The sequence below is a fragment of the Chlamydotis macqueenii genome, chromosome 15, assembly GCF_036417535.1.
Source record: "Chlamydotis macqueenii isolate bChlMac1 chromosome 15, bChlMac1.mat, whole genome shotgun sequence".
NCBI lineage: Eukaryota > Metazoa > Chordata > Aves > Otidiformes > Otididae > Chlamydotis > Chlamydotis macqueenii.
The window spans coordinates 13,604,986-13,624,583 of record NC_141570.1 but is presented as its reverse complement, the minus strand read 5'-3'; the positions used below and the strand labels follow the sequence as shown (position 1 = coordinate 13,624,583).

The 19,598-nt window shown below is 47.8% G+C and overlaps 1 protein-coding gene across 3 annotated transcripts in view; it reads left to right on the top strand.

Moving 5' to 3' along the window:
- Window positions 1–18,928, top strand: part of XPO6 (exportin 6) — a 52,119-nt gene extending 33,191 nt beyond the window's left edge. The window contains exons 10-24 of one of the 3 annotated variants that reach the window (XM_086759580.1): window positions 1,132–1,240; window positions 2,033–2,122; window positions 4,267–4,336; window positions 6,085–6,244; window positions 6,959–7,051; window positions 8,452–8,596; window positions 8,995–9,141; window positions 9,897–10,086; window positions 10,684–10,839; window positions 12,169–12,283; window positions 12,753–12,924; window positions 13,344–13,505; window positions 15,264–15,362; window positions 16,066–16,296; window positions 17,221–18,928. In XM_086759580.1, the coding sequence (XP_086615706.1) occupies window positions 1,132–1,240; window positions 2,033–2,122; window positions 4,267–4,336; window positions 6,085–6,244; window positions 6,959–7,051; window positions 8,452–8,596; window positions 8,995–9,141; window positions 9,897–10,086; window positions 10,684–10,839; window positions 12,169–12,283; window positions 12,753–12,924; window positions 13,344–13,505; window positions 15,264–15,362; window positions 16,066–16,296; window positions 17,221–17,322 (2,041 nt within the window). In that variant the 3' untranslated portion in view covers window positions 17,323–18,928. Of the gene's footprint in view, window positions 1–1,131; window positions 1,274–2,029; window positions 2,123–4,266; window positions 4,337–6,084; window positions 6,245–6,958; window positions 7,052–8,451; window positions 8,597–8,994; window positions 9,142–9,896; window positions 10,087–10,683; window positions 10,840–12,168; window positions 12,284–12,752; window positions 12,925–13,343; window positions 13,506–15,263; window positions 15,363–16,065; window positions 16,297–17,220 lie in introns of all 3 variants that reach the window. The other 2 variants (XM_086759578.1, XM_086759579.1) reach the window with 2 other exon arrangements.
- Window positions 18,929–19,598: the final 670 nt, after the last annotated feature.

The window sequence follows — 19,598 nt, the reverse complement described above, 5'->3', positions numbered from 1 at the left end:
CAGTCTGGGAGTGGTTACACCGCAGGAGCGCAGATGAAGTTTCCTGTTCTGTGGTTTATAAACCTTGCGTTTCGTGCGCATTACAACTTTCAACTTTTACTGCTGGATAATCTAGAGTTACGGCACGTGGTTACGGAAGAAATGGTAATTCAGCCGCCGTGCAGAGAGAGCTTTCAGCTGCTGAGCCAGTGACACGGCTGACTGATCTGGCACTTGGGTTGCATCGTGCTCTGAATCTCTGCTAGTGTGTGCTGTGCCTCGTTTTCCAACCTCATCTCACCTAGAAAATAGCATCACCTTTTACATCAGACCCCAGCTGTTTCGACGAAGGAGGTTTTTAAAAGAAGCAATCAAACCAAACTCCCTCAAAATCCCTACATTTCAGCGTTGCGTCGCCAGGAATGATTGCATGCGCAGGTGGCTCTGTGCTGATTTTGCAACTTGGTATTATTCCTAGGTGATGAAGGAGGATCTTCTGCACTCTGTGCCAGCTGCATAGCTTGAGAGGTGAAAAGATAGCTTTGCTTTCAGGGACATACCTTTAGTGTTACAGTGCAAGTGGGAAAAGTGCCGGCTTTGTTTCAGAGGACAAGGGCCTGAATTCATTTGCCAGCAGCGCAGGGATAGAGCACAGCAGAACAAATACCCTCAGGGGAGGTCCCCTTTTGAGGTGGGCATCAATAACTCTGCCCTGTTTCATCTGTTCTTCATTCTCTGCCCAAAAAGCAGAGCACCAGCCAGGCTGCTGAGGCGCAGTTTGGCAACAAGAGGCCGTTGGTGCCTCCTGTTCGCGTACATCTGCTGTTATTCCTGCCAAGCCACTCCTGCCTTTCCTGTTTTGAACTCTTGGGTTGCTTCTGTTGTTAACATTTCTCCCTTTCCCTTTCAGAGGTCGAGGGGTATCAGATATTACCAAGGCTCTTTTCTTGCAGGTAGCTCGTGACCTAAAACACATGAGACTCTTAATTCCAGGATCTACTTGGTGTTCTCTCAACAAACCTGTAAAGCTGCAGGCTCTTTGCAGTGGCTGGCTTTAAACTATCACTGGTTTTACGTATCTTCTTCACTGGAAGGACTGTGGGCGCAGAATTGTTTTATCAAACTCTTGCTCTGTTTTCTCTGTGGTCGTAGGTACGAAGATGCCTTGGTTCTGTTGCTGACAGAGGTGTTGAATCGAATCCAGTTCAGGTATAACCAGGCCCAGCTGGAGGAGTTGGATGACGAGACACTGGATGACGATGTAAGGAGCAGAGTTGAACAAGGACAGCTGCAGGTCCAGATGTTAGCTCTTGCACTGGTAACGCCTAGAATGTCTTTTCCAGAGCTTGTACTTTGGAGTACAAGCTAGACACCTGCTTCTTCACTCTGTTCTGTGTGGGGTTGGAGGTTTAAAGCAGCATTAAGTGCTTTGAACAATAATATACTTAGTCACAATTGGAAGGATATGTATGACCTTTGGTTTTAACTTGATTCATATCGAGGGGAAAAAATATAGATACTTATGCTCTGATTATCAGAGCCATTGGGTATCCATTTCTGGTTGCTTTGGAATTTAAATGCTGAAGTATCTCAGACAAAAGCTTTAAGCTGTATGTATTGTTGGTGCTTTCGTTTAAGCTTATTTCTCCTAAGGCCGTATTGGTAAACATCGTCTCAATACTGATAATTGTACAAATGGAGTAGGTGGCCAAAATGGATGAGCCCGGAGCACTGGAAGGAGAGGTTGTTCTGCATAACGGATGCTTGTCATCTGAGCAGCAACTGTGCTTTAGGAGTGAATGCTTGTGGCTTATCACCCCAGGGAAACGCGCGTGCGTACCCAAAGCATGGCTTGGCAAAATTATTCTCCATGAGGTGTCTGGCAGTATATGAGAATCATAAGAGCAGTATCTCCTCAGTGTGTCTGCAAAAGCCAAGCTCCGGAAAGGAGCTAGCTAGTCCCAAGCATCAATTAAGACCTACAAATCTACAAAACCCCATCTGTTTCTTTCTGGAAGTGCTGTGCTTACCTTGCTGTTTCTTCCCGTAGCAGCAGACCGAGTGGCAGCGGTACTTGCGCCAGAGCTTGGAAGTGGTTGCAAAAGTCATGGAGCTATTGCCAACTCATGCCTTCTCCACCCTAGTAAGTAGTTATCCAGACCAAAGGAGCACTGTGAAATGAGCTGGAGTTTGCTACGAGCTGTTTGATAGAGGCCACAGTACTGAAGAAATAGGGAGATTTGGTTTTGGATGCAAAATCTTGGCAAGGAGGAGACCAGAAACTGAAGGGAAAAGCTTGGGTTTTTGCCTTTATCACATGTCTTGGTGTGTTTTAAAGAGGGTGCTTCAGTGAGCATGAGTCCTGTTTTCTGGACAGTAAGCCCTTAGAAATTCCCATCTCCCAAAGAGTAAATATTTGGCAGCAGTCCTTCACTGCTGTTTATCTTGGCCTTTGTGTTAGGAGGCAGTGCTGCAAATTAGGCAGATGAGAGTGTCGTTATTAGGGTTTTAAGGAGAGTGAAATCTTTGTTTAAATGAAAGGCCAGATACAGATGCCAAAAAGCGTGCCTTGGACAGTTGCAAATTATGTCTGATAAACGCAGATAAGTGCCTCTCTCCAGCTCCTGCCACTGCTGTTGCTAGAATTGACGTTGTACAAGTTGCCTGCAGCACTGTAATGGTTTTTGAGGGGGACACCTTGAGGCTGTAAGCCAGTGGAGCCCCAAATTCACAGTAGTTGGTGCCTTTTCTCTGGATGAGAAGAAAAGCAAGTACAGCAGTGGGATCTCAAAGCAAGTCTGTTAATTCTGCTGGAGGTGCTGCGTACCTCTGAACTGTATTTCCAGGGTGTGGAGAAAATTGAGCTGCTGCAGAGGCAGAAGATGCCTGACCTGGATTGCTTTTTGTGATTGATATTTTTATTTAAGAAACATTATGGCTGAGCTAAGCGCTAGAAGCATATTACTAGAAACTCTGAAGCAGTGAGCTAAGTAATCTCCATGTGAAAGCTGAAGCTCCTCTGCAGCGTGGTGGCATGGTGTGAGTCAGCAAGAGCCGAGCAAAGGGAGCAGCTGGTTCAGTGAGCACATGGGTCATGTGGGGAGGGGCACGTGGCTTCCATAAAGTCACACATTAACATGGGGAAGACTTTCTGGTTTTTTTTAAATTCTCCTCCTGCAGTTATGCAAAGCTGCTCAAGTCTTAACTAGGCAGAGTCTGTTAGAAACTTGATAGGGAGTGCCCTGTATCAGTTCATTTTTGTACACTGGGTAATCTGGGAGATGCTCAAGCAGTTTTGCATGCTTTTCACTGCACTGCAGTTCCCTGAGCTTGGTGGATGAGTGAACTTTCAAGAAACCAGCCGCTTCAAATGTGGTGACTTTGCCTGTAGAAATTAAGTAGAACTGTGTCAGACTGAAAGGGTTGGAAAATAGTATTTCAGGTGGGATATCTGCGAGGAAAAGGTCAGTGTGCAGTGTTGTCCTGTATGTGTACAAATGCACTCAGGTGCACATAACCCCCTGACAGATACTGCTGAAGTCCCTTGGCCAGCCAGATGCTGCTTGGAAAGCTTTCTGGTCTCAGTTCATAACACACTCCCCTGTGGTAGTGTAACCTGCTTCTCAGCTGAAGTATCACCAGGATCAGGGGTGTTCGCTGTCGATCCTGGATGATGGAGTTAAGCTAACACTCTGTTCCCAGACCAGTGTGGATGACAACGGTGGTGTTTCCTCCCTTGGCTGTTTTCCCACTGGGGCTTCAGCCATTCTTGGTGCAGCCTGCAGCTTGCTGGCAGAGTGCTGCAGTACTTCTGTAGTCTGCTCCAGAGGTACCAATCTCAGCTTCTTTGAGTAATATTTTGATAGCTGCGTTTTGAGAAGCTGATACTTACAGGTGTAAGCTTCCTGCGCTACAGGCTCTGCCTTTCCCCTGCTCTGTTTGGTGTGGGTTGTACATCCATCTCCGTACTTGTACTGGTGGCGTGCTGTGCCATCACTTACACTTGTCAGACCATTATCTTGTTAGGCTGATTGCTGGTACTTGTGGGAAAAGGAGAGCTACCACAGAGAAGTGCCTTCAGGGTCGTGATCTCTCCTGACAGCTATCAAGACATGATAAGTTGTGGTGTGCAGGATCAGCCCAGAGCCCAGCAACCTGCCTTTTCTCCAAATGTCTTTTTGAAGGCACTAGGGAGAAATAAGAAAACTGTGCTCTAACAGAGTAATTAAGTTGAGCGTTAACTGTCTGCCAAGCCCCAAAATCACGTTCCTTTTTTGTCTCTTCTAGTTTCCAGTTCTGCAGGATAACTTGGAAGTATATCTGGGACTCCAGCAGTTTGTGGTCACTTCAGGGACAGGTAACACGCACCATCCAGCACTGCAGGTCCTCGCTGTCTGAGCAGCTGATTGCAAAAACACTCTAGACCTGCTTTGGTGTTGCTTCTTTCACTGAGGATCTGAACACATGTATGGTGCCTAATGGCTCAGTAGTCAAACTCCAATAGCAGACCAAAATCTAATGCAATTTTTTAAATTGGTATGGTTCTTCCCTTTTTCTGGTACTTGAAATGAAGATACCACATGTGTTAAGAACAAGTACGCGGCATCAAATATTACAGTAACACGAAGGGATAATGGTTACTTTTTTCCTCCCACTAAAACTTATTTAAAGAAACGTTGCGCTCCTCTTTGCTTTGGGCTCAAATCTGATGTGGAGTTGTCCACCTAGGGAGCATTTTTATTTAGACTTGAATAAAAACCACTGTGAGTCAATGAGAAGATGAAGTATTCGGGATGTAGTAGTAGCTTCTAAAGACTTAGTTAGCTGGCATTTCAGGAGCCTTCATGTATAAAGTAATTTACAAAGATACCAGTGCTCTCAACTGGATAAAAAGCACGAGTGTAGCTTTGTTGCTCCTTTCCGAGAAATAAGGACAGTAATAGTAGTGAGAGCTGTATGAGAGAAGGTTGTAGCTAAGGTTGTATTTCAATTTTCTGGTATGACCAGTAAAGGAATCTGTTACATCTTCAATACTGCTGAATGGTGATTGTGTAGACAGTTCAGGAAAAAATACTCCCAATTGTAGGGTCACTTCAGACCTAGGATAAGCGATGTGTAGGTTTTTAGTGCAACAATCTGTTAGAAGCTGTCGTGTGGACTGGCTGTTCAGCTGATGGATCAGAAGTAGCAGTTCAGGTGCAGCTGGGGATTCAGAACCGGGGGCTACGGGGGCTAGTACGCTGATGCCGATGGTACGAAATGGCAAGCTTGTTGCTGGAAACTTAATTCAAGATTAAATGCAGACAGTGGAAATAAACACAGATGTTCATGGAAAGGTGGTGTTGCAGACCATGTTTGATTTTTTAATTTGGTTTTTTTTAATTTTTTTTTTTTTTTTTTACCTTTTAGTAAAAGGTCTGGAATGTTTGGAGACCGTTTATATGCAAGCGGTAGGACAATTGCATGGGTAGTAAGGCTGGCAAATCTAGTTATTGGTATGTTTCTTGTGTCTGAGAAATACAAAAATAAATAACCACGCTTCACATCCTGTTCCAAATGTGCTTCTGGCTGCTGGAGCATTTATTGCGGTGTAGCCAGCAGAGGGAGCGTGAGTAATGACCTCTGCAGAACTGGGTTTGCTTTTTGATGTCAACGGAGAACAAGAAAGGCTCCTGTTTATATAGATATTAGTATCAAATAGAAGAAAATAAACGTGTAAAAGGCTGAAATAGTTGGTAACATCCATTTCAGCCTTTGAGGAGGAATCTGAAGTGTGGCAGTCGGGACAGTTGAACTTGCCGTACTCAGTTTGAGTGTTTCAGTCACTTGGACAGTGCTCTCATTTGACCTGTGACCCACTGCCGAGCTGATTTAAGAAGAATGCTTGTAATGTAATTAGAATAAACTCTGCATTTCCTGTAGCTTTGTAATTAGGTTTCCCATCCCAAAGAGCAGTATTTATTAGTCATGAGGTTATGTGTCTTCTCTCACACAAGGTTTTTAAGTATGAGTTTTCAGGCTGCTGGGCTCTTAGTCAGTGGCTAGTAGCAGAAGTGGTAATTTGCACTTTGGCTTCATTGCTAATGAACCATAATGTCATTTCAGGACACAGGCTGAACATCACTGCAGAGAATGATTGCCGTCGTTTGCACTGCTCCTTGAGGGACCTGAGCTCCTTGCTGCAGGCCGTGGGTCGTTTAGCGGAATACTTCATTGGGGATGTGTTTGCTGCCAGGTTCAACGATGCTCTCACGGTGGTGGAGAGGTGGGTATGGCAGGGGAGCTGCTGTCCCTTCACCAGTACGAGGAGCAGTTGGCACCACTGCAGTGAGTGTGAAAACCGAGGTTTCTTTTTGCCTCCCCTTGTTGTGATTAAATTGAGATATGACAATATCGATGGCCAGGGCCTTAATTGTTACATTCATCAGTGCTGAGTTCCCCGGCTGGCTTTCTAAATCCTTAACCAAAGAGATATCTAATAGGAGGGATTAAATAACATCAGCCACTTGAAAAGATTGAGATGCTTCTTTTCCAGCATCTGCATTTGTGATGCAATGGAATGGGATGTAGACTGATTCCTTCAGAGTTGCATGTCTCAAAGCTAAATCACCAAAATCTCTTTTCTTAAATGAAAAGCTCTGTGAAAACTGAAAGGCAGGTGTCATTTGATTCTTCACCTCCAAGAAACTTAATTAGCACATAGTTGCAAATTACAGCATTTCAGGGCTTTACACAGCTGCCGTGGTTGTGTATTTTCATTTTGATGCAGGAACATCATATTTGTTCTGTCTTACCACAAACAATGAAATAGGCTCTAAATTATTCTAAACTAGATGATCTCAATCTTGGCTACGAAGTAGCTAGGTATTGACACAGACTTGCCAAGAGCTGCGTTTGGATAAGACGTTGGAGTAGATTTGTACGTACGTGTATCCATCTTACAGTCCCTTTGCGCTACCCTGTATGTGTTTGCCTCCAGGTTGGTAAAAGTAACGCTGTATGGATCGCAGATTAAACTGTACAACATCGAAACCGCAGTACCGTCTGTATTGAAACCTGACCTTATCGATGTGTGAGTATGAGATTACACTCCAAGTGATTGTATGCAAATTCCGTACCTACAGAGAGCAAAGGAAGTGTCAGATCTCCTCAGGCTGGTCTTCTAACCACTTGCTTGGCAAATGTTCCGAGAAGTGCATCTCTCCAGTGATTGCTAGCTAACCAGGAGGGCGCCGCCTTTGAACTGTTGAAGGTTAAGGCTGCTGCCAGCATTTTGGACCACTGTTTCCTCAAATTGATGTACTGAAGTTAAAGAAAAATAAAATCGTGATGAGAAGTAGAAATGCTCATTATATTGGCTCTAAAAGCAAACTGATCTTCTGCCCTGTACTGATAGCCGTAAAAGCTGAGTTCTTTTGCAGTGTAATTAAGTGGTAAAATAAGCATTAGAACAGTGGTACTTTAAGAAATGGATCCCCTGTCAGAATGTACTTCCAGTTTAGGGATTTTTTGCTACTGAAGCCAGATCTTTGGCTCAGGTAAAAGATGCTTTTCTTAGCCAAAAACTCAAAACCCTGTACTTCAAAGACAAACGGATGCCTTCCAGCTAGGCAAGCCATCCCTGAAACAAATGAATGCCTTCGATCCAGAAGCGGACGTTAAGTGTGAAATCTTGCTGCTGCTAGTAGTGGAACACCCTTCTGACAGCCTTTTAGAGACCTTCCATCCCTAGTTGTGTACTACAAACCTGTTTCCTGCCAGTCAGTGTTTTATGAGCAAAGCTTAAGGTTGTCCTTTCAAACACAGCAAGTGCTTGTTCCCGTTTGTGACTGCATGTGTAGCAGCTCCTTGAAAATTCGCACTAGATTTCATCGTATAGTTCCCTGGATTTGTCCTAATAATCCCAAGTTACTAGCACTGAGTTTTGTCTATATTATATTCTTGTAATAGTCTCTTTCCTTTCCTGGTTAAAAATAATTTGGGAGGTTTTTTCTCTGTTAGTGAGGGGTTTTCATCCTTTCCAATGTCCCTGAAGAAACTTGTGATCCATTTTCTAATGCTAGCCTAGCAAAGGTACATCGTCAAACGTTTGGAGGACACCTGTCTGTATGGTCCCAAAGGAATGTCCTGACTCAAAAATCTTAATACGGCACTGTGCCAAGAGTATAATTATGAAGTATGATTATAATTTGACCTTATCAGATTGTACCTTTGCCTTAATACTATTACTCAGTGGGTGAGTCCGGTTACAGCACACCTTTCGATGTAGTTAGAATGTACAGGGTCCAGGACAAAAAAACTAGTAAAAATTTTTTAAAGAAAAAGCTGCCGACTTTGAGGATACTGACATTCTTTCCCAGTGTGCTGTCGAAACTACCCACCGTGCTCAGGACTTGTGCCCTTCTGCAGCTCTCCTGCTAGCGTACCTGTTGTCCCGTGCACGTATCTTACCCTTGTTCTGCTCCTCCGCAGCCACGCTCAGTCCCTGGCAGCGCTGCAAGCCTACGCGCACTGGCTTGCGCAGTTCTACAGCGAAGTTCACCGGCAGAACCCGGAGCAGTTCATCTCTCTGGTCTCCACCGCTCTGGAGGCAATCACACCCCTCATCAGCTCGAAGGTACCGTTGTCAGTGCTGGGCTGAGGCGAACAAGTGGGTCCTGATGTGAACCAGTCTGAGAGCTGGAGATCTGTCTGCCGGAGCCACAGCAAATATCTCATGCAAAGTTAGACCAAGAGCAATTTTAAATAGCGCTGTAGGTCAAGCTAATATGGGAGTAAGCAACTTACAGGGATGTAAATTCGGTCTAATGGCTTGAAAGCAGGGAAATTTTTATCTTCCACCGTGTTCAGTGAGCTGACCTGTGCTCTGATTTGCAAATAAATACTGTAAACTGTCTTGCTTGCAAAAAACCTGGTAGTGGCAGCTCACTGTGCTGTCGAACACCAGTGTTGCATCGTGTGGTTCTGTGCTGTGGTGTTACTGGGCAGCCTGACCGTGTGCCCCCTCTGTTTCAGGTGCAGGAGAAGCTGCTGCTGTCTGCGTGCCACCTGCTCGTCTCTTTAGCCACCACAGTGCGACCAGTGTTCTTGATCAGCATCCCAGCAGTACAGAAGGTGTTCAACAGGATCACGGACACTTCTGCGCAGCGGCTTCCTGATAAGGTGATTCGTCTCAAACGTGAAGAACATAGATTAGATGCTTGGGAAGCTGTGCCTCAGTTCTTACTGTAGTGAGGTATAACCTCAAAAAACCAAAACCAAACAAAAGAGTGGGGTGCAGTGATATAGTTTGTCAGTAATAATCTATTTAAAGCAACAGCATAAGGAAAAAAAACATGATTGCAACTTTTAGATCTTATTTTCTTCTCATTTGCTGACACAGTCCCTGATTCTGTGTGGTCCCTACAATACGGGTAGGTCAAAATCAACATACAGAAGGCGTTTTCTATTAAACATACATTAGCGTTCCGCATACCCCACTCCAAGTTAGTATTTGTATTGCAGAAGTACTGAAAAGCTACAGTGGAGGCTGGGATGCTGTTGCATTGTGTCCTGGCATGGAGACATAAGGCGCTGTACAAGCTTAGCGTGTAAACCAGACAAGTAGAAATGGAAGTAGCGTCATCTTTGTTTTATGAACATGAAGAACAGAGACTTACCAGTGCAGGAAAGGGCTGATGGAGCTGGGAGCTGTTTCCAGCCCTTAAGTGGTGGAGCTTTGCCTCTCTCTTACCTTGCAGAGCTGCTAGTTTTCACTTGGGCTCACCTTTTGCTGTTGAGCCCTCTCCTCAGTGAGCACCACTGATGTACTTGGACAGTGTGAAATGTCACCTCGCTCTAGGGTTGTGCTCTCGTATAAAGTAAACAGCAGACCCGGTAAAACTTTGTCTCTTTGCTTAATGTCTCGTTGCTTCTAGGCCCAGGTGCTGGTGTGCAGAGCGCTGTCCAATGTGTTGTTGCTGCCCTGGCCGAATCTGCCGGACAGCGAACAGCAGTGGGCGGTTCGCTCCACCAACCACGCCAGCCTGGTCTCTGCCCTCACGAGAGAATATCGCCAACTAAAATCCAGTGCTATCTTGCCACAGAGGAAGGTGCAGCTGGAGGACAGTAAGTACCAAATTCCTTGGTCTTCTGACAGCTGCAAACTGCTGATAGGCATCAATAATCTGGTTTTCTAATAATTATTTTGGCTGAGAAGCTGTATTTAGCATATAGGGAGGACAGGAAAGGAGCAATTTGGGTTTTTCTTTCTTTTTTTTTTTTTTTTTTTTTTCTTTAGAGACCCTTCTTCTGTGGGTCTGTAAAGGACAGTCTCACCCCAGGTTGCATGCAAACTCTTCCATCAAAGTGTTGTCTTCCTCGGTCGTGCAGGGAAGGTGGGGTCAAGTTTGTGACAAAAATTGGAATGGCAGTGATTGCAGTAGGAATACGGAACAGCCCAGTGCTGGGACTACCATGCTATAGTGTTAGAAACACTGAGTGGAGGCAATGTTAATGAAGATTACGGTGATAAAAGCTTAAGGGGAAAATAAGAAATTTTGGGGGGGAATTTGAGAAAATTGTTTGGAAGTATGCATTGTCACAGCTTCTGACAAACCTGACATGCTGGTCAGCTGTGTGCAGGGAGGAAGCATGGGAGAAGGTGGTTTGCTCCTCTGTTTAGTAGTTTTGACCCATGCAAGTATCACCTCTCTTATTTTGCAGCCAAAGTGATCATCCATCAGACACTCAGCGTTTTAGAAGATATTGTAGAAAGCATCTCTGGAGAATCCACCAAGTCTCGACAGATCTGTTATCAGTCGCTGCAAGAATCCGTGCAGGTCTCACTAGCCCTCTTCCCAGCTTTCATTCATCAGTCAGGTATAACCATAGGACAGGCTTTAATGCTGTGAGTAGTTTTGTGACCTCCTGAGAACATGCAAAGTCCATCAGCGTAGGATCGTGGTGGTGTTCCTGGGAAGTGTGTGGGCTTGCTGGGCCGAAGTGTAATGGGAGTCTGTGCTCCTGGGTGGGCTGGGCTGAATCAGGACAGGAAAGGGAGATCTCTCTCTGCCATCTAGGGTACAGGCACGTGGGTTTGTCACGCTTCCAGAACATGGAGACGCCTTGTGTTCTGTTCAACAGTGAAACAAGAATGGAGCTGATCCTGCGCACAAAAAAAAAACTTTTAAATGCTCTGGCTATGTTTGCCCATTTACATTCTCTCCGGAAGCTTGAGGACAAAGAGGAGTAGATGTCTTCAGATTAGGTCAAATAATGTGGGTTTGGGTTTTTTTTGGTTTGTTTTTTTCCCCTCTGTAAAGGAGAAACTCCTGAGGATATAACCAGGGATGTTGCTAGGCAGTATTCTGGCCAGCGATGTACATTTTGTATCACGTCAGGTTAGCTGGAATGTCCAGGACTACAGCAGCTTCTCTCATACAAGGTGTTCCAGGAAAACTTTTGGAGCTAGGTGGGATTTTCTCAGTGAAGCAGGAGTCGGGGGAGGCAAGACAAAGCTGAAACACAGAGGATCCAAGGCAGCAAGCTGCTGCTGTGACCTCAGGGAACTGTTGTCTTCAGAAGAGGCTGGCAGCCTTGTGCTATTTTTGGGCTGTAAAAGACTGGGTGAAGGAGCTGTGGAGCAGCTTCAGCTTGCCATGGTTATTCAATAAAGCATGTTGGGACTGAATTAGCTGCGGTGCTGATGCGCTAACTGTACAACTACACACTGAAAATTTCTTTTGAAGTCAGAAGAGTCTATTCAGTTCCTGCCAAAAAAAAAAAAGCTGGATTCTATCTCCTGGCCATCCCGAGCTGTGTAGCTGGTTTGGATTTCCTTGTGTTTCCTGTTAACCCTGTATGAGCAGCGAGCAACTGGAGATCGGCGCACACCATCGCCAGAGCTTTCTCTGAGCACTCTGTGTAGGCAGAGCAGACTAAGGGCCTTGCTGACAGTATGGGATTTGTTCTGAGCTGTTTGGTGCTGGCTGTGCTTGTCATCCCCAGCCGTCTTCAGAAATCGATTAATAATCTTTACGCGCTGTAGTACTGGCTGTTGGTTTCAGTTTCTAATGGCACCCCTGCTGCTAAATTTCTGAGAGTAAATGGGGTTCCCTGTACAGAATGAGCAAATATCACGTAAAAGATTTATTAATGCACTGGTTGTTACCATAACACGTTCTTTTTGCTTCCCTGTTCTTATCACAGATGTGACAGATGAGATGCTGAGCTTCTTCCTCACTCTGTTTCAAGGCCTGAGGGTGCAGATGGGAGTACCTTTCACTGAGCAGATCATCCAGACCTTCCTAAACATGTTCACCAGGTATTGTCCCACAGTGGTCACTTCTTTCTTATCCCTGGGGGCAATTTGTTGTAGTAAGCTGCTCACACAATGGTTCACTGCCCCTAAAGCATTTCCAGCCGCTTTGTGTCCAGACTTTTGTCATGTCCCAGGGCTAAATGATTCCAGGTCTGAAGTCACCCAGCCCGTGCACATCAGTCATACAGACCATCGTGCAATGTCAGCTCTCCCACAGGCTTTCTGGAAATGTGTGATACAGAATTGGAGTCTCACACTGTTTTAGCTCCTACCCAAGATCTGAGGGTACCCCAGCAATCTCTCAAGCTTTTGTTGGGGAAGGGTGTCTATCAAAACCTAGCTCTCTTCTGTAGCTTGATGTACTTGATCTGTATTAGTTGAGCAAGTTTAGGGATGCTACCTGCTTTCCTTAAATTAGCTACGCGTGCAGATCTCTGGGAAGGTTCCTGTGCCATGACTGTTCTTCTCGTAGGGAGCAGCTGGCAGAGAGCATCCTCCATGAGGGCAGCACTGGCTGTCGAGTGGTGGAGAAGTTTCTGAAAATCCTGCAAGTGGTGGTACAAGAGCCAGGCCAAGTGTTCAAGCCTTTTCTACCCAGCGTCATCTCACTGTGCATGGAGCAGGTCTACCCCATCATCGCAGAGGTAGGGCTGGTTCACACCAGGTGGGGGAAGGGGGAAGTGGGAAGGGAAGGTGTTGCTGGGAGTATGGGAGCAAGGAAGCTTCTTGCTTTTCAAGAGCTGTAAAGATCAGTCCCTGTGCAGGGAGAGCTGAGTGACTGGTCAGTCACTGGGAACTGGAAGCAGCGTGGGTGGAGGATTTTGTCAGGAATTGTCAAGAGAGGCTAAAATTACAGACGTGCTTGAGGCAGGAGGTAAAGCTCCAACCTCAGTGGTGTGTTCTTAGCATGATCCGACAGCCGCTGAGTTTAGTGCCTGCCTTAGAAGGAAGTGCTCTGGTGCCTTGGGTGGCCACTGACAGGGTACTGCCGCAGTGGGATCCAGGGAATGAGTAGGATTCCAGCGCAGGAGCCTGCTTTGAGTTGTCTGTTCTCTACTCCTAGCGCTCATCTCCTGATGTGAAAGCGGAGTTGTTCGAGCTGCTTTTCCGGATCCTCCACCATAATTGGCGGTACTTTTTCAGATCTAGTGTGTTGGCTAGTGTCCAAAGAGGAGCAGCAGAAGAGCAGATGGAGAACGAAGCGCAGTTCAGTGCCATTATGCAGGTAACCCGGCTGTTCCCGCGGTTGTCCAGAATCCTTTCTGCAACGGAGCGTACGCTACTTGTGGCAGTGCGTTAAACACATGGGTGATGGGGGCTAGGCCCTGTCTTGAGTGGAGTCTTGCCTTCAGAAACTGATAAAAATCAAGGTACTTGCAGAGTGATCTTGCTGATGTGTTCACCAGGCACAGTGCCTCACCGTGCAGGGAAGCAAGCAGTGATGGAGGAACTTTAATTTCTTTCCATGCCTCATCCTGCATCTGGACCTAAAAATATCACTGACACTGGCCCATTTACTTCTTTTGGTTAGCACTAGGACAAATTGTCAGTGCAGGAGAGGTACTTAAGTCAGAGCTGGCCAAATGACTTCTGTGCAGTTCCCAAAACAGTGCAACTTGAAGTAAAATCTGAAAAAAAAAAAACTATCAGCCTCCTAATCTGCTGTCAGAGTACCTGGAGCCCTTCACCTCCAGCCTGTGTGAAGAGAAGCGTGCTTACACCATGCTCCGCAGAGCAGTGAGCGCTGGAGCAGAGGGCTGTGTGCTCAGACTTCAGGTGGGAGGACTTTTTGCAGAGCTGCCCATCATGGAGTGCTGCTGGAGACTGGGTTTCCTTCTGATACAGGAGTGAAGAGGGAGCTCTTGCACCGACCTAAACTGTGTTGGCGTTTCTCTCTGGCCTTTCCTTTTCTGAGCATCTTCTGATGTGACTGAGGCCCAAGCTGGTACCTGTGCAGGGACCTACCCAAGCATCTCTTTCACCTGTAGCAGTGTAACATTCCAAGCCCAGCTGAGCGCCTTGTTTTGGTAGATATTTATGTGGTAACCTCAGTATTGACTTCAGGCTGGTTGACAGCACTGAACTGCTTGTTTTAGTGCTTGGCTCCTGTTGTTTTGGTACAAAACTCTTATTTCGTGTTCTGTAAACGTTCTCCACGCAGCCAGTGTTTTATATTGAGGATATTAATAGTTTGTGTGCTGGTACCACCAGAACTGGCTTGGTCTTGAAGGGACTTTGGCCATTTTTGTCCATTTAACAATAAATGGCTAGTGTGGGAGAATAAACTTCCATTCGTGATGCCTTGAAGCAGCTGCTGGTGAAATTCTGCTGCCTGTCTCTGTACAGAGCTTTCCTCATCTGCCTGCCTCATCCGTACAGTGTTTCGGAGGAGCTCAGGGTGTAAAAGATGTTTTATCACAGAGTTTGTGCAGGCCTACCAAGCTAGTTCAGCAGGGACCAGTGAATTTTGTTCCTAGGCTCTTTCCTGCTTCTGCAATGCCCAGCTCAGCCTCCCAGCTCCCAGCACAAATTTCTTTCTGATTTAGTGCAGTAACACGTTAAACACCTCTGCCAGTCCCTTGGTCTTTTAACTCTGAGAATAAAACCCGTGCGAGTGTTCTGGTTTTGGTCATGCTTGCTGTGCTGCCTTGGGCAGCATCCCTGAGAAACAGCCAGATCCTCCACGAGCAAACTGCCTGCCCCAGAGCTGTGCTCACCACCTCTGTTCCTCTCTGGCACCAGCTTGGTCCGCCTGTTCCCAATGAACCCAGCTTAGCAACTCTTCTGCAAGATGACAACTGTGTTTCCGCTAAAATTTCTTCATTCCCGTTGGTCTGGCAGGAGCACCACCGACTACAACTGCCTCTCTTCTTAGTTTGCTGCACTGAGAAGCAGCGGAGGCTCCCAGGGGTTTGCTCTGCCTGGCAGGTCCGATATTTGTTGTAATACTGATCCCCTTCCTTCAATTCTGCTTTGTTTGTAGGCGTTTGGCCAGTCCTTCCTGCAACCTGACATCCACCTCTTCAAGCAGAATCTCTTCTACTTGGAGACACTGAACACCAAGCAGAAGCTCTACCACAAGGTGGGTCCTACTTGACCAGTGCACACTCTGCATGGTCGTAGACAGGTGCTGCCCTGAAACTTGTTTGTAAGCTACTCAGAAACTGAAGGTCAGGATTTAGGGGCTTTTAAGCTGCAGCCTTTGGTTGGTTGCAAAGAACATGCACAGTGACAATGGGATTTGTCTGAGGACGTAGGAACTGGGATTGTCAGTAGGTGTCACTCCATCATTCTCGTCTGGGACAGCAGCAGGGTGTCTGGTAGTTATAGCTGGTCACTGCCAGGCAGTTGTCTCCATCGCTGTCATGTAAGACCTGTCTCCCAGACCCTCTAATTGAGACCCGTTAGCTGCTGTCGTGAGGGATTGAAGTTGGAATGCAGGGTCTTGCCCTCCTGCTTCGCCTGTGAAGGCAGAGCTTTCAGGTTCCCGTCTGCAGTCACAATTGCAGGACAGCCCGTGGTGTTAACAGCTGCCTGTTGCAGACTTGCAGGCAGCTAGCCAGATTCCCCAGCTTTCGGGAGCACCGTGCAGGGCAAACACTGGCTGGGGTGTGAGCGGGACTGGATGCTGTTTGCTTAAATGCCGATGCTTAAAACTCGGGTCAGATGCAGGAGGTAAGCGTGGTCGAATTCTCTGTTCACTCACAAGAGTTTGCAGACGCTACTGGTAGCTCAGAAGCTGCTGGTGAGAAGACTCCTAATTGTGTGCTTCTCTCACTGTGCAGAAGATCTTCCGGACAACCATGCTGTTCCAGTTTGTGAACGTGCTACTTCAGGTGCTCGTCCACAAGTCGCATGACCTGCTGCAGGAGGAGATTGGCATCGCCACCTACAACATGGCCTCCGTGGACTTTGATGGCTTCTACTCGGCCTTTCTCCCCGAGTTCCTGGCCAGTTGTGATGGTGTGGACTCCAACCAGAAAAACGTGCTGGCAAGGAATTTCAAAATGGACAGGGTAAGAAGGGGAAGTGCTGCAGCAGAGTGCCGGCATTCTCGGGATGCACGGAGTGTTTCTCCTAGAACACACTGGCAGGCTGCCGTGAGCTTCTCGGGGCAGTGTTTTGGGGCAGTTTGTTTTGTTCCAAACACTTCCATACCCAGCAGTGCCTAGCCAAGGGTTTTTCACTGTAGGTAGCAGAACTGCAGTCTCATCTGTTGGACTGCTAAATGCTGTGGGAGTTAGGGAATATGTTTCCTGGAGGAGGTTTCTGTAGGAGTAGACTGACTTTTTCTAGAGTGGGACACTCCGATCCTTGCCAGAACCTCTCCCCAGCTGCTGGCCTAGAGGGTTACAGTGAAGACGACAGCAGAGTAGCTGCAATGGCTTACGATTATTTCAGACCCCCCGTATGCAAACGGGGCGTCTGTGACTTCCCTTTGGAACATCACGGCAGTGCAGCAGGCTGCGGCTTCCGTCTGCTGCAGCTTGCTTGCCTGAGCGCTTCCTCTGCTGTGGGAGACGATGGGGACTTGGGACCAAGGGTGAGGGTAGGAAAGGAGCCTTGACAGAGACGCTAGAATCTAGAAGGGAATTGCTCTCCAGAAAATTAGCCCTTGTTCTGGGGTATGTGGCACTTGGGAGCCTTGGCAGGAATGCAGCGACCGTTCCTGTAGTACCTGACTGCGCACCGAGAAGCCAGTGCCATGAGCAGAGTGCAGCTCTCTGCGTGGAGCAGCTCCGGAGCCGTCTCTGCTCCTTGTACGTGAGCTGCAGAAACCCGTGTTCCCTGGGCTCGGGCTCTGCAGGAAGGGTCTGTTCTCGTGTAGGAAAATACACGTGGGTGCTGCGTCCTCTCCGTTCCTTTCTGTCTCCGCCGTAAGCCGGTGCGTGTAGGTATCGTTCTGTTTGCAGTACGATGTGGCGTTTGATCTTTTCCAGGATCTGCCGTCATTTACCCAGAACGTGCACAGACTGGTGAACGACCTGCGTTACTACAGACTCTGCAACGACAGTTTGCCCCCTGGAACTGTGAAGCTATAGTTACTGCACTGGACTCGTCTTTTCATCACTGTAGGGAACGGATCTGTCTTTCGTTTTGCCACCACCTCCTCTTCTCCCTTTGTCAGTACCGCAGGGCGCAGTGTCTTGCGCATGGGCACATCTTGGATTCACGCACCACGCTTCCTTTTCTCTTTTTTTTTTTTTTTTTCCCCCCTCTCCCAACCCAAAGGCCGCCAGCTGGAGTCAGCACTGTCTGCAGGATGTGTCTTAACGCCCAACCGCAGGGCACCTCTGCCGTACGGAAAGTCCTCTCGCTGGGGTTTTGTTCTACTAATGCAGCACTTTGTTGCACCCGGAGATTTCTGTGGAATTGTCTTGAGAGATGTACGTATCGAACGTGAGGCAGAAGCGCCAAAACTACTTCAGACATTCGTACCTTCATGCCATTCCACCTTCCTGCCCCTGCCCGGCTCTCAGAGGAGGAGGCTCGTGATATTGGGACTGTTTTGGCACTTCTGGCACTCCCTTTGTTTTTAAATTGCCTTGAAAAACCTCCCTGCTGTTCGTGGGGATTAGAGACTCTTTTGGGGTTGTTTTTTTTTTTTAAACATTTTCTCATCATTCCATTGTGATACTAAAACAACATGCTTAATGGAAATAAAGTGCTTACTTTGTTGTTTTAAATAACCTGTAACTTGCTTTAGTTTCCTGAAGGCCTCCTTGCCACCGAGCTGTTCTACGGCCGACAAAAACGCATTTAGCGATGCAGGCAGTGATCTGCAACCTTTCCCCGCGGTTGGGCAGGAGGTGTCTGCGCTGCCTCTACTGTGCCCTGCGTGCAGAAACGTCCCGTCCAAGTTGGTTGGAAGAGTTTTTTTTCCAAGTTGGTTGTTTTTGCTGAAGTCTCCAGTCAGGTAGGTAGTGTGGAGCATTAAACTGGTCCTAACTCCCTGCGGATGCGAGGGCTGCATGCTGGGGTTCTCCTGTAAACGTTTGTGGATGTGGACTTGGGTGAGCTGGCTGCACGTGGGCAGCTCGGAGGTATCGAGGGTGAGTTGGAGCGTAGGAGCGCTTGCTCCGTGGCTCCTTTGGTTACCGTTCTCTGAAAAACATCCTGCGCTGTGCGTGTTTGCCGTTCGGAGATAACGTGCGCTGTTTGGATAACCTGTGTACAGACAGAGCCTGCATCCAGGCTCTCTGGACTGCGACCAGTTTGATGTTCGGGCTTCAGGTGAGCAGCTTGAGTTGAAAGTTGCACGTGAACCAGAGGATGTGCCTCACCGGCTCCGGGCCTTGCACCCAAGGGCTGCGAACGCCAACTTTGCGAGCGTGTGAAGAGCAGCGTGAAGGTGGGGGACCACCTGGCGCCAAGGGACCTGCCGGCCTGTGGAGCTCCAGCCTCCCCTGAGAGCGAGGGGCACCAAGCTCCCTGCCAGCCACAACCTGCGCCAGGAGCACGCGGTCTGGAGCAGCCAGCTTGGGAATAACTGTCACTGCCCGTGAAACTTGTGAGCAGCCTGGCTGTGGTTTCCTTCAGAGATGGGCCAAGGGGGCTTCAGCTGCCACCAGCGTGGCTCTGGGCTTGTCCATGGCTGGTGCTGCTTGTTTCTTGCAAAACATTTGGTTGACAGAGGGTGAAAGTGCACGTTTTCTCATGTTTTTTTTTTTTTTTTTTCTTGCTGAGCAGCTGGTCAAGGGCAGCAGCTGGAAGGTGGCCAAAGCCCAGGCTGGAACCTGCAGCACCCCGGCCCTCTGGATAAATATGGAAGGGCACCGGATTTCTGTGTCTGTGACCGCCTTCATCTTCCCCAAAGAAACCCCTTCCTCTGTGCCGTCACCCCTGGCAGGCAGACGCCTGCCTCAGCCCCCCTGTTTGAGTGGCTGTCATCAGCTTCTGGCCAGCAAAAAGTCCATTTGGCAAGAGCTGGGGATCTCTTTGTCCCTGGGGAAGCCGCGTCGGGTGGTTTTGTGGCCGTGTGGAGCACAGCAGGCCCTGAGCCCCTGTGTGCCCCCCAGGCTGTGGCTGTTGGGAGCCCTGGTCCCCCTCTCCCTGTGCTTTGTGGGGGCAGGAAGGAAATGAGAGAGGCAAAGTGGGGGATCAAGGCTTTGAGCCTTAATTGCTTTTGCTCCTCCTGGCTGTGTTTAATTCAACCCTCAGGAGAACTCAGCTGTGAGCTGGAGTGATGCTGCCATGAGGAGTGTCCTCTCCTGCACACGGAGCTGGAGATGCGTGCTGGGCTGCTCTGTGCTGGGGTGCTGTATCCTAGGGCTGCTCTGTGCCAAGATAATTTGGGTGGGAGGGAGTGTTAAAGCCC